This window comes from Buceros rhinoceros, unplaced genomic scaffold (assembly GCF_000710305.1).
Source record: "Buceros rhinoceros silvestris isolate BGI_N320 unplaced genomic scaffold, ASM71030v1 scaffold7895, whole genome shotgun sequence".
Classification (NCBI taxonomy): domain Eukaryota; kingdom Metazoa; phylum Chordata; class Aves; order Bucerotiformes; family Bucerotidae; genus Buceros; species Buceros rhinoceros.
In genome coordinates this window covers 30,047-44,365 of record NW_010411108.1, presented here as the reverse complement: position 1 = coordinate 44,365, position 14,319 = coordinate 30,047, and the positions used below count along the sequence as shown (strand labels likewise).

At 41.1% G+C, this 14,319-nt stretch overlaps 1 protein-coding gene across 1 annotated transcript in view; it reads left to right on the top strand.

The window, feature by feature from the left end:
• Positions 1-14,319, top strand: part of ANKRD44 (ankyrin repeat domain 44) — a gene marked incomplete at its 5' end in the record, with an annotated part of 54,301 nt that overhangs the window by 13,365 nt on the left and 26,617 nt on the right. Inside the window, 9 exons of the mRNA XM_010135879.1 lie at positions 1,201-1,401; positions 2,193-2,280; positions 2,744-2,886; positions 4,233-4,445; positions 5,847-5,925; positions 6,421-6,535; positions 9,684-9,766; positions 11,086-11,149; positions 13,565-13,633. Coding sequence (XP_010134181.1) covers positions 1,201-1,401; positions 2,193-2,280; positions 2,744-2,886; positions 4,233-4,445; positions 5,847-5,925; positions 6,421-6,535; positions 9,684-9,766; positions 11,086-11,149; positions 13,565-13,633 — 1,055 coding nt within the window. The remainder of the gene's footprint in view (positions 1-1,200; positions 1,402-2,192; positions 2,281-2,743; positions 2,887-4,232; positions 4,446-5,846; positions 5,926-6,420; positions 6,536-9,683; positions 9,767-11,085; positions 11,150-13,564; positions 13,634-14,319) is intronic.

Sequence of the window (14,319 nt, the reverse complement as noted above, 5' to 3'; positions counted from 1 at the left end):
TCCTGCTGACTTCATGTCCCAGCTGGGTAGGTTTCCAGTGAATTACACTTAAATGGCTTTTAAAATAGTAGGCGTGTAATTTAAAAAAACCAACAAAATCTTATTAAGACATCAATAGCAATAAATCAGTATTGGTGCTGTAAGAGGTGCAATGTCGCTAACCAAACAAATCTGTTAGAGGACAGTTTGGGAGATGTCTGTGGAAAATGAAATTGCTGAGATTGGTTAAGGACAAAGAACTAAAGCTCTTACTAATGGATTTTCTGTTGGTATGGACTGCAGGCACTATCCTGGGACATTCTAGATACAGAAGTGCTATTTAAACACACTATGTGTTTGTTATTCCAATAAAATTTTGGCTGGGCTTACTAGAAAACTTCAGTTTATGAAAAAAGAATAAAGTGCTATGTAGAACTTACCAGCTGTGAGCTGTAGTTAGCAGACAAGGCTACTTGAATGCTACTGTGTCCCAATGGTTCCTTTGTGTTTTGTTTGTTTGTGGGGGAAAAAGAAAGGAGGAACAAAATGTAATTTTGAGAGAGGCTTGTTTTCTCATCTGGCTTGCTTAGTGGCAGATGCATGAATAGGAGCAGAAAATAACCGATTGTGAATTCTCCAGCGAGAGTCTCTCAAGAGAGCATGGTACATTTTCTCACTGGGAAATATTCACTTTTAACCAGCAGAATTAATCTTAAAAGATGTTGTTTGGTCTCAGGCTGACAAAATGGATGTTGCAGTGAAGACCCTTGGCCTATGCTCAGCCCTCGGGGAGGGAAGGAATGCTAACGCTAACGGGGACAGCAGAGTCGACCCTTGCCTGTGATTCTCATGTTTTTTGCAAAGCTAAAATTTTGTTCTCACATATTCTGTTTTATTTTCTCCTTTTTCCTGTTTATAAATAAAACCTACAGCTCTTTGCTTTGATTTTACTGTCCAGAATTATGTGCTTTTCATTTTGTAAATAATTTCTGCAGCAGTGAGCTCAAGAAAGTACGTTCATTTCTACAACGAGAACACAGTTATGGTGACTGAGGTACTGAAGGTGAATCAACCTGAACAGGCCGGGCTCTCTGTATAGGCAGATTTGTACATCCTAAAATCGAATTGGGAAACTGTGATTGTGAGGACACTGCTCTAAATGACAGCAGAGCTAATGTGTACTCTGGCATTTGAATCAACAATGCTGTGTTGCCATTGCAGGAAGCGGTGCAGGTATTGATTAAGCACTCGGCTGATGTCAATGCTCGGGACAAGAACTGGCAGACACCATTGCATGTGGCGGCTGCCAACAAGGCAGTGAAGTGCGCGGAGGTCATCATCCCCATGCTGAGCAGTGTCAATGTCTCTGACCGAGGCGGGCGGACAGCATTGCACCATGCAGCTCTGAATGGCCACATTGAGGCAAGTTGTTTGAGAGCGTAATTGATGGTTGGTTGATTTATTTTTTCGGTTCAAACGGCTGCCTGCCATGGCTGGGTCTGGACTGAGCCCCATATCCCTGACACCTAGGAATCCTGTCGCTCAGGTGCTTTCCAAACTGTGACAGGTTTTCTACCTGCAGAAACAAGGAAGTGGTTGGAAGGTACTGTGCAGAACCAACATGCGAGGCGCATGCAGACTGGGAGAGCTGGTGGTGCCACAGGCTCTGGCAACTCGAGTGTGTCCTGGGCTCTTTCGAGCTTGAGTCTGTGAAAATAAAAGTGGCAGAATGGAAAGAAGGGAGAACTGGTGGATTCCTTTCATACTGAAGAAGTGTTCAACTGTGTGAGATCCAGTTGGTCTGCTTTTCTAATTAGTCTTCTAGAAAATATGATGCTGTTTTTTCAATTTATCTTCTAGTCTAATGACTGTTTCTATATGAAAAAAACACACTTTTGTAAATAAAGCCCCTATGTAAAGAGTTTTACTAGTGTCTTTAGATCCAGGTGCAAAGATCTCCATTTGCCCATTCCACACTTGAACGTTTAGGTATGGAATAAAAACTCTTAGACTGGAACAGAAGGCTTCTGTCAACAAAAGTTGCTCAGTTGTACTGTAATTAAAAGAAGGAAGAGGAGTGGTAGTTTGTAATTCACGAATTTGTCATTCAGAAGTGGGATTTTGTGATTCGCAACTGTATTGCTAGTTCATTATGAGCTATTGAGTGCGTGTGTGATCTGCAGGGTTGGTTTACTTGCTGCTGTTGTTTCTAGATGGTGAACTTGCTCTTAGCCAAGGGGGCAAACATCAATGCTTTTGACAAAAAGGACAGAAGAGCTCTTCACTGGGCAGCATACATGGGTAAGGCTTGGGCTGATGCTCCTTCTTTTTAATTTCTTATTCACAAACCAGAAGCATGTTTTTAAATGGACAAGAGCAGACCTGGCCATGGAAAGTGAGCAATGTATTTACCCTGAAGAGGAAAGGGTTCAGCTGATCTAAATACACTGTCCATTTAAGGTTTTGCGCTGGTGAGAACTTGGCTGTAATTTCCTTTTAAACACAGTTAATTGTGGACCTTTTGTGTTGCTTTTTTCATTTTGGTCTTTTTCTCTTGGCTAATTCCAGCATGAAGAATACTTGGCTGGAATAGGCCAGGATTAAGAACATTTATGAAAATGCCTTTTTTTTCCCTTGTAAAACTGTGGGGGTGGTGTGAAACAGCAGCGAAAGGGGCAGTGCATTAGCGAGAGAGCAGTAATTTGGGAGCAGTGATGCTGTAGGATGGTAATACTCATTGATTACTGTCTCTTATGTTTTGAAGGTCACCTGGAAGTTGTTGCCTTACTGATTAATCATGGTGCAGAAGTGACTTGTAAAGACAAGAAAGGTTACACCCCGCTTCATGCCGCTGCATCCAATGGGCAGATTAACATTGTGAAACACCTCCTTAACCTGGGGGTGGAGGTATGTGGTAACGTGCTTTTTGTGGCTTCCGTGTTTCTCCATATTTGGAGATATTTTCCTCTTTCTTAAGGATGCTGCTACAGACATTGGCAGAGCTTCTAAGGAAAACAGTTCCCATTTTCTGCATCACTTTGTGCTTCATGTGGTTAATTGGCTCAAGAGGCAGGAAACATTCTGGAATAAAAAATGTCTGGTATGGACAGTAAATTCCTGGCCACCTTGCTGAAGAAATGAGGATATATACATTGTTCCTGCAGAGGAAGATGAAATAATGAAACTCGGCTTGTCTCAGCAATCCCTTTGATAGGATGAGTGGTTGTTCTCAACATATACACTACTAAACAGTCCTTTACTCAACAGCAGTTCAGGCTGTGTAAATTCGGGGACTCATATTTCCTGTGTAGCTGATGGAGGGAAGGGGAAGGATTATTTTCACTCTGGAAAAGAGATTTTTCTGGGCACAGACTTCTCTTAGTGTAATATTGTCAACTCAGTGGTTCAAAGCAGCAGTGAGATGACCAGAAGAGCCTTTGATTGGATGATCAAAGATGTCAAGTGAAGCCATTGCATTTGCCATTCCATTTTCAGCTGACTTGACTTGCCAAAAAAAGTCAGAAGTCCATGTTCACAAGCTGTTGACTGTCAAGCTGAAGGCGAATAGGTGTTTCTTGTTAATAGGAGTACTATGCTAATTACCTTTAAATCTCACATTCTTTACCACTGGGAATATGATCGTTGAGACACCTGTATTTTCTGGAAGGGTATTCACATCATCCCTGAGTCTTTGTGCAATCTGTCTTGTCCTATTTCACAGAACAGCAGTTGAATACTAAGCCAGTCATCAAGAAGGAACATAATCTTAATTACATCTTTAAATACTGAACTACTGAACGTGGTTTCTTATTGAGGTGTAAATGGCTGTGCAGTTTCACCTTCACTCAGACACCTTCGCTCCCTTCCCAAAAGAAATCTGTCGAAAGAGCTCTTAAGCCTCATTCTGTTAACAAAAATTTAATAGTCAGTGTTTTAATATTTTTAAAATAAAGATTGTGAGCTTTTTAGTTTAGAACTTTTGTCATTATTATTACATAGTCCTGCTTTCAGCTTTAAGCTTCATCCTGGCTTTTAGAAATTGCCAGTAGGATAAAAAGTTAATAATAGTAAAGGTAAAGCCTTCCAAGTTAAGCTCTCTGTGAGTATATTTTTGTCAGTGAAATTTGCTGGAGAGAAAGATGCCCTGTCACAGTTCAAGCCTCCAGCTATTCCCATTTGCAGTATGCGATTCATTATTTAAAATTGGAAGCTGATGTCTGTAATTTCAACTGTGTCTCCTTGTCTTGTTTTAGATTGATGAAATGAACGTCTATGGAAATACCGCACTTCATATTGCCTGTTACAACGGTCAGGATTCTGTTGTTAATGAGCTGATTGACTATGGTGCTAATGTAAATCAGCCTAATAATAGCGGCTTCACTCCCTTGCATTTTGCTGCTGCCTCCACGCATGGAGCACTGTGTCTGGAACTACTAGTGAATAATGGGGCAGATGTTAACATTCAGGTAAAACTTGCATTGCAGCTCTTCAGTTTTACTCTATCCATTTTGCATACCTCAGGAGACTGGAAACTATGCAGCGTAGCTTTAAATCCTTGCTGGAAGTAGAGTGATGCTGAGAATGTTGATCATTAAACTGTTTGGATGAGATTACTTCCCAACAGAGGAGATCTCAGTGCCTTGATAAATATGACAGCCTTAAACTCTAGATCAGCCATTCTCCCCCTACTAAAATACAGGTCAAAATGTTGTCTCAGAGAGAGGTGGTAAGAAAAGGAACTATTCCTTTCTGATGTTTTCCTTCCCCCTACAATATAGATTTAATTAAACCTGATTCTGAAATGTTCTTTTTGGCTTTACCAGGGAGGTAAGAATTTCAGGTTGGTTGTTTACCTATTTTAGAGCCTGAGTTTACGAAGGCTGATTGATTCTGCTTAGGATATCTGCATGCTCTTGAGATACAATTGATACATCTTAATGGAGCTGAAAGGTATTTGCTGTTATCCAGCAGAGGGTAGTGGTTGGTGTAGGTACCACAAGACTTGAGATCTCTTGAGTTCATACAGAATTTTGACTGCTTCTCTTTAAACTCCACATGTTTCAGTTTCCCATCTGTAAAATTGGTCTCCTAGCATTTACCACCTCTGGCAAGTCCCTTGAGATCAGTGAATAGTCAGTGTGTGAAATTTGGGATTGTGCTTTCTGGTGAATGCTGAACTGCATGCAAATGAACATGAAGTGATGTGAGTCGTGAGGATGGTCCCCTTCCCTTGCTATTTTCTCAGGTCCTCGGCTTCCCCAATCTCAGGTTTTTTTCTCTAGAACCCAAATCATTGATCTCCGCTCATGGTACCTTTCCTTTCATATGCCTCCCCTGTTTTTTCTAATTGTGTTTTGTAGACATCTTTGTTTTGATTCTTTATTAACTAAAACTTTTTAATATAGTGTCTTTTATTCTGGGATGTATCTCTAAAATGCAGATTGATAAACACGATGTAGTTCTTGAATCTCTCAGGCTGCTCCTACTTAGATTTATGGTTCTTCTGCTTTTCTTTAATCCTCTCATTGAAAGATTGAGGGAAAATAATGACTGAATGGGAAATGTTACTATCTTTGAATGTTATTTTAAAGGATGTCATATATCTGTAGTTTTCTAGCAGGTGTGCTGCCAGGCTGTAAGGGCAGGCTCCATCCAGCTCATTTCCTACTCATTGCTGAGGAGCTGGTTTACTTGTATGCTTACGCCTTCTGCATTTGCCATCATGTATTAGATTCAGTCCTACAGACTTTTGAAGCCAGTGGAGGTTTTATCTGAAGAATGGCTGTAGGATGTTGAGCTGAGAGGCTTTGAATTGTTGCCACTGCTTTACATGCTAAATAGTTGCTTTTATGATTTGTTTCTGTTAGAGTAAGGATGGGAAGAGTCCGCTGCACATGACAGCTGTCCATGGGAGGTTCACACGGTCGCAGACCCTCATTCAGAACGGTGAGCTTCTGTGCCTGTTTAACGACTTTCCAAGGCATTTCCAAGGTTGCAATTTTTAATTCTTCTGACCCGGAGCTCCAAAGGACTGCTCTGAGATCTGCTTAGCTCTCCATCAGCTTCTGGCTTTGGGCTGTACTGACAACTCTCATTCCAGCACGTCCTCACAAGTTGGGATTTCGGTTGGTAACAAATTCCCATATTCCTCCTGCTGATGGAGGTCTAGATGAGCTGTTGTGATTCTTAACCTGAAAACAAGAGTTCAACGCTGTATTTAGGTCTTTTTTTAATGCTGAGGAGGCACAACTTTCTTTCTCAAATTACTTAAAAATTGAAAAAAGAAAAAGTTTCTAGTTGTATTCTCATGGGAGCCCTTGGTCTCTGAAATTTAGTTTCTCTGTAGTTGAACTGGTTATTCACTAGAGATGAAAAACATTTGTAGTCACTGGTTCATGCTTAATCTCTCAGTGTTAAACTGTATGAAAATGTCTTTTGCAGGAGGGGATATTGACTGTGTTGATAAGGATGGTAACACCCCTTTGCATGTGGCTGCAAGATATGGACATGAGCTTTTGATTAACACCCTCATAACCAGCGGAGCTGATACTGCCAAGTAGGTGGCTGAAGATGAAGCTGTTTCTAATGATCAGGTGTTATATCTGATGCCTGGAAGCTCAGTCACTCCTCAGGTTCTGAGTGTGAAGGTTGAAATGGATAGGTTAAAATGGATACAGTACAGGACAGGCTGTACCGTACCTCACTGGGTGACACAGCTACAAAATGAGCTCTTGGGAAGTGTGGAGGGGAAGGAAGCCCTGCTAAATTCCTGTTAAGCCCAGTTACGCGATTACAAGTAGGGCAAGTACTGCTTTTTTTTCCTAAAGCACTGATGTGGCACAGTGGTAATTAACGTACATGAAGTACATCTTTGTATAAAGTGCATCTTGATCACAGTGACTTGAGAAAGTCTGCAGCAAAGAGTTTGTCTAGGAAACATAATTGAAAAGAATCATGTGCCTTCCAAGGGAATTGTGTGCATATTCCTTAGTATCTAAATTTGCCTAATGCTTAGAGACCTGTCACAGAAGACAAAAGAACAATCTCCGTGTATCTTTTGGTGTAATGTAGGAAAATCAATAGAAATGCAGTGTTGCAAAGCACATGTTGCTAAGTATTCCTTGTCTCAATATAACTAGAGCCTGTCTTACTGTTGTGTGGTTTCCGATAAAATATAATTTAAGTCTTCTACCTAGAATCTCTCATTCTTCTACTAGAATCTCTCGCAGAAATCAGTGACTTCTCTTGACTTACCTGTTTAGAAAACCTGTTTCCAGATGCAAAGGAGCTGGTTTTAATTTTGAGGGTACTTGCAACTCTCAGTGCTTTGTTTGTTTGCTTGATTATGTTGAAGAAAGTGGCACATTTGCCTGTATTCCTTTATCAAGTACAACTGTCACCATGCAAACTTGGAAGGTGGAACAGATCTTCAACGGGTCATGAAATACCACAGGCTTCAGCTGACATCACTGGATTTTATTAACAGCCAACATGAAAAGCTTGGTGTCTAAATAGATGTCTGTTTTTCCTAGCTCTTTCTCCAGTACAGTGAGTCTCAGTTTGTCTCTTATCTTGAGGTGAAAATGAGATGCACTGGGATAGCCCACTCTTGAAATCAGGGTTATCCAGTTAGAAATTTCACACCTGGGTGACTGGAGCATTGATGGAATAAAATACTGTTTCCAGTAGCAGAAATAAGTGAAATAAGAAGTTGGCTCAGAGATACCAGGTAGATCCAAACGATGCTGCTGTCTGTGCTAAACAAGAGGCATTGAAACGCTGGGAACGGGCTTTCATAGGTGCTGCATTTAAATAACTCTGGCTGAGCTCTCCAAACTGGCTTTAAAAAGAAAACTCTACAGTGTTGCTAGCAACAACTGCAGACAGCTTGGTCAGTTTTTGAGGCAACCGCATTTAAAGGGGGAGGTGTCTAAGTGATGAGAGGAACCAGTGTGAACAGCTTTATAGAAGTGTGGTGCTGGTTAGCAGATGTGCAGATAGTGTATGTCAATGGAAACTGGACAAAACACGTGCTGGGAGGACATCTTGACTTAAAAGAAGAAAAACATTGCTTTAGATAACTAGGCAGAAGAGGAGATAGAGGGAAATAGGTGTGGAAAGAAGAACAGCAGTAGAGAATGTTCAATGTTAGCTCAGATAAATGAATCCACAGCTAAAAAATGCAACCTGGTAATACAGATGCAACAGCTTGGTGGACCTTGTGCTGTTTCCTTCAAAGAACAGGCTGTGAGATCATCTTTTAATAGATTTGCTCTAGGATGTAGATGACATCTAACAACACTAAAATTTGTACGGCTCCAAAAGTCACTCCTCTGTGTGGTAAGGCAGCTAGGAGGGCACATGGAATGTGAAGACAGAGGAAGGATGGGCCTGTGGATTCTGGAAAGAATAAATTTTTAAAAAACGAACCAAAATTAGTTCAATACTTTTATGTATAAACTGTTGGAGAGAGCAAGATACCTTTATAAAACAGTCGTATTCATTTTTGTCTAAAGCTTCATAAGTAATGACGATTTACAGTAAGTCTTGCAGATAAGGCAGTTCCTTCATCTTTGGGTCTGTATCTGAAGTCCTCTTCCGTGATGTGATCATACTTTCCCATCCACCAATTGTCTGGCAGATATGAATCTGTCTGCTATTGTTCAGGGGGTTGTCATTTTTCAAAGATGTATCTGCTGAAGCAGGCCATGGATGACAATCCATGAGATAGTTGGTTTCAGAGCCTCCATGTTTCTATGCACTTGGAGGACTGCCAGCAGGATAATACCTCTAGAACAACAAAATGCTTTTCAAAAAACAATGCTATATGACAGAAGCCGAGATGTCTAAACCCAAAAGTCTTCGAAGACAGTAAACAGAGACATGCTTAGGGACTGAACTGGGATGGTTGGCTGATATTAATAAAAGCTGCTGAGTGCCCAGCTTGTGTAAAAATGATGTGGTTGTCTAACACAGATTTAGCCTAACGATAGGTGCCTACCTTTTTTCTACTCAGCAGGTCTGCTTTGAGAATTTATAGTGTGAAAAGAGGGTCATGTGTTAAAGGGGGGACAAAGTGAAAGGGAGTGAAGGAGAGTAGCTGGAGCAAATTGGAAAATTAGATGTTTAGTTCTTAAGATGTAGGAAGAAAGAAGTGTCATGGCAGACTAAAGGAAAGTGTGAAGAGGAGTCATCATCTACCCCAGCCCTGGGGGAGAGAGAGAGGGAAGCAGGGGAAGCTTTGAAAACCCACATGAGAGTTATCTAAAGGATGTTAACTGCAGGAAAAAATGAGTTTCAGAAATAGTATTGAGAAGATTTCAGCATTTACTTTTTGCATCAGAATGGCAGTTGCAGTATGTGTCGCTGATGCATGAAATTGTGCATCCCGTGCGGGAAAATTGACTCCAGGCAATATCTGCTCTCTCGCTTCCTCGCTTACCTTGGCTTTCACCTTGAGTTTTTAGAAACCTTCCTGCCACATTCTGTTCAAAGCATAATGCCAAGGTTTTGCTGTATCAGAATATTTTAAGCTCACAAGTAGGCTGGTAAGGAAATACAGATAAAAATAACGTGGCAGGAAGAATCTTCCTCAAAAAGGATAAAACCCGCTGCCTTTGGGGAAGGAGCTTTTGATGTATCGTGTCTCTGCGCAACCTGCGGTTTCACATGGCTCTGTGTAATGAGGCTGTTGTGCCTTTCAGGTGTGGGATCCACAACATGTTCCCTTTACACTTGGCAGCGCTGAATGCTCACTCTGACTGCTGCAGGAAATTGTTGTCATCGGGTAAGTAAACCCCGCAGTGTCTGTGGAGCTCCAGTAGTGTGTGTCTGTGCTGCTTACAGCCCCTTTCTACTCACTGTTGTGGACTGTTCAAATGAAAGACTTCCTGTGCTGCAGTGTCTGGCTGTGTGCTGTGGTGTAAGGGAGCGTGCGAGCCTTTCCTAACGGCATGCTGGTACTTCCTCGCATCCTGTATTGTTCATGCTTTAAGGTCTTTTCTCCTGGCAGGTTCAGAGGGTTTATATCAATTCACCAGGAGGAGGGAGGAAATTTAGGACCCTTTTACAAACTGTAGGACTGTGAGATACTGTTTTGTTTGGGGTTTTTGCCCCTAAAGGAATAATTCCAGAAATGATCTCCGTGAGGCCTGCATGATGCAAGTATTTACTTTTCACTGATGATTATGTATTTTTAGATCCAGCTAAAGCATATTTCTGAATCTGGACAGAGTAAAAGGAGTTAGGCTGGCCAGAGCTTCATGGACGCGAGAGGGGAAGTGAGTGAAAGTGTGGTGTCAAGAGAGCAGTCTCAGGATCCTCACTAAAGCCCAGAGCAGAAGCAGCAGGAGTTTGCTGACACAACCATTTGAAAAGAGGCAGTAACTGGGTGCCAAATCCCAAATCTTTTTTTCCAGGCAAGAGTTCCCATCAGTTAAAAAATCACAAGGCAGAACATATGCTTTTTCTAGAAAATTGCATCATCACTTCACATGTAAAATCTTCTACAACTAAACTTGAGTCCCTAGGCTATAAAAAAGTGTGAAAAATGGCGATTACGTACTCCGTTAAATTAAACCTTGGCACGCTCTGGCCTGGACCACTAGATCAGCAAGGAAAAGGAAGAGCTCTGGGTGACCAGAGTTAATACTGCCTTGTGCATCTTGATGAATACTCCTGCATGCCTGGAAGTCTCTTTCCAACCTGAAAAACACTCACAATAAAAATGGCCCTATTTCATGTTCAGGCTCACACTGTGGTTTTTCCTCATTTCTTCATGTTGTCTGTCTTCACGACCTGCTATCCCAGTCCTCTTGATAACTTTCTGCCTCATAAATGCCTGTCACATGGTTTTAAATAGGGATGTGGTGCAGAGCTGGATGTGGAAATAGTTGCTTGTCAACTTTGCAGCTCTTTTTATAGAGCTGCCAAATTGGGGCAGCCGCTTGCCGTTCCTGTGACAACCTCGTTCTGACTGTAGTTGCTTGCGTTCTGTTTTTTTCCAACTAACTGATTTTTCTGTCTCTGCAATGTTTCTTGTGGTTTAACTAGGACAAAAGTATAGCATAGTGTCCTTGTTTAGTAATGAGCACGTGCTGTCTGCAGGCTTTGACATAGACACCCCTGATAGCTTTGGAAGAACGTGCCTCCACGCTGCCGCTGCAGGAGGGTGAGTAGCTGTGACTGGAGCTGTTGTAAGTTATTTTGTGGCTTCGTTGCAGATTGGGTGCCGGCCAACTTGATGGTGCCAACCACAAAGGAATTTATTGTGGTGCAAGGGAAGCAGAGTGGTCTGATGTCAAATTTGGGTCACTTGAGGCTGTCTTTTGCCACTGTCCTCGTGTAGAGGTTGCTTGCAAAGCAAAGCTCTCTCCCGCGGAGGACTGGGTTGTGTCTCGAAGTGTGGGTTTCAGGCACAGGGTAAAACTCTTTTTTTCATGCCCCTGTGAAGACTACACCAGTTTTGTGTGGGGGTTCTACAGTCACCCAGGTCTGTCTGTTGGCTACAGCAGTTGCTGAGGGCCAGCAGTCAGTAGGAAATCATCAGTTCCTAGGGCAAAGCAAGTGTGGAGGAGGAGCTGTAGCTTCTGTGATGCTGCTGGCAGTAGAGTTATTCCTGGCTTCCACTTTTGGGCTGTGTCCTTGTCCAAAAACACAGCTATGCAACAATGCACATCAGATTGCAACCCTGGAGTTCAAATGCGGCTCATCTCCCTCTTTCCCATTTTTCAGGTGCAAGTTTTAAAGTTTCTAAAAGAAAAACCATCAAATCAAACAAACCCAAACCAAACAACCCCCAACCTCCAAATTAGAAAGTCAAAAGACTGTCATTCTCTAAGGGTGATGCATTCCTGGTAAGTGCTGGCAGGCCAGAAATGGAAACAAATGAAAACTGAAATACATCAGTTTAAATTGTAAATGTAGAAACCAGTTAGTTTAAATATTTCCAAGTAATTGTCAGTGGAGTCCTGTGAAGTTAACCTAGCAAAAGGACGATGCATTTGGCAAACATTGAGTTTTGACTCTTCTGTTGATACTTTATGGCTGAGAAAACAGCTGAAATGGAGCCTTGGCTAGAACCCAGCGTGGATCCTCTGTGGTTATATCAAACAGAACTGGTTGTCAGCCATAGCAAATACTCAACGGGCTTTCCGAAGTTGTTTTTTCTTCTTGGTGGACCAAAACATATATCACAAAGTTTTTGTTACTACAAAAAACTAACAAAATTGATCCAAATACTCTTTTTATTACTCTTATGCTATCACTCTTCTTGATACTTCTCTCACATGAATAGAGGAGGCATGACTGGTGCTCAGATGGAGATTATAGTATAGTTTGGGTGCTACCTCTTTGATAACATTGCACCTCAAAAGGGTAATAAAAACCACCTCAAAGTCCTAAAGAAAAGGACAGGCTTCATAAGAAATAAGTGGCTAATGAAAATACAACATATTTTTCCAGTGGTTTACTACAATTGTCATCACTAACCAGTGTTTTTATTTTCATTGCGTTGTGGAGAGTGTTCTGGAGCTATTTTGTGCAACAGCAGTTTAGAGTAGGGATGAACATACGCCAACATATTGCATCCAGTCTTTTTTCTTCCTGGAGCTGGAGCTATACAAAAGGCTTTTTTTTTTTTTTCCTGTCACGTGCCTGTTACTCCCCATTACATTAATGGGACTTGCATGGGTACAAGGAAGAGAATGTATTTCAAAGGCCTGCTCATCTGATCATGAACACAAATGATTTATTGCCCCTGTTAATGACAAGGAGTCTTGGAAAATGCTGCATTTCTTTTTGTCATTTTCTGGCTTGGAGTCATACATTTATTTGCTTGAATTACAAAAGATGTGAGAATTCAGCTGGTTTATTTTCTATTAAAAATCACTTGGCTTTTAAACAAGATGAATAAGCAGTTATGATGTGGTGAATTCTTTCAATAGACGCAAAGCAACTGAGTCCAACTCATCCACTGATATAAAGGCAGTTTAGATATGACAATCACTTTAATGATAAAATCCCTTATAAAAAAGCACTAAGAGATGTGCTCAAATCTATCAGCAGTCGATAAATTCCATGAGAATAAACCTAAAAGTAACAATAGTGATTAAATCTTGCTCAGCAAACAGGATTTGAGCAAGGTGCTTGATGGTGAATGCTTTGCTGGAGGTGGGTTTCGTTAAATGTCACTTCCTCGTTATTAGACTGGCATTTTATAAGCTAACAACAACTTGCTTTGGAAGCTCTCTTCTAAAATAACAGTTCAGTGTGGGAAGCACTAGAGTGCAGCTCCCATTGAAAATCTTCAAACACACTGAATTCAGATCACATTTACTGTGCTTTCTTTGGAAAAAAAATGGTTTTTTCTTCTGCAGGAGAGAAGTTTGACTTTTTGAGGAAAAAATGAAATTTTCTTTTAAAGCTTCATTTTCTGTTTATTTGAATTTCACATTGTATTTGGTTGTACCCTGGTTTGACACGGCAAATAATACAAAAATAGAGTAACTTTTTCCTTTTAGGGGGCAGGGGGCAACGAAGATGTAAACTCCTATTTTGTTCATGTTTTGTTCTCTTCTCTTTTCAGTAATGTGGAATGTATAAAACTGTTGCAAAGCAGTGGAGCAGATTTTAATAAGAAGGACAAGTGTGGGAGGTAGGTAAATTACAAAGCTAATTTAAAAAAGAAAAATAAAAAAGAGAGTCTAGCAGGCAAGGAAGAAAGACCACCTCAGTCTGGAACTCATACATTCTATGAAAAATGACAGTGAAATAGAGTCGAGTTTGGCTTTCCCTGCAGAACTCTTGCTGCAGCCAGGCAGGTGTGAACTTCATTAAATTCCTAAAAGCCAACCCACCCTATGGAGTTTTCTGTTTTAAAAATGTCACGGGGTTTTTTGTTTCCTTTTTTTTTTTCTCCTTATTGCTTCTGTTATTGCCTGCAGCCAGGCAGGTGTGAACTTCATTAAATTCCTAAAAGCCAACCCACCCTATGGAGTTTTCTGTTTTAAAAATGTCACGGGGTTTTTTGTTTCCTTTTTTTTTTTTCTCCTTATTGCTTCTGTTATTGCCTAAATTCTTGTGCTTTTGTGCCCAAGACAATACTTGGCTTATGATGGGAGGGTTGTTGTCGCAGTTTGAAAAGGGGGGCTATTTCCCCACCGAAAGGAAATGCGACGAAATAGTGTATGTGTCGGCTGGCAAAAGTGAAACCAGCCAAAGCTTACACAGAAAACTTCTGATGCTCGTTAATGGCTTCAGTCGGGCTAAGGAAATCACAACACACAGACTACATGTATGAGAGATAAAAGCAGGGAAGTTTAATGGTGAAGACGCCCCTGA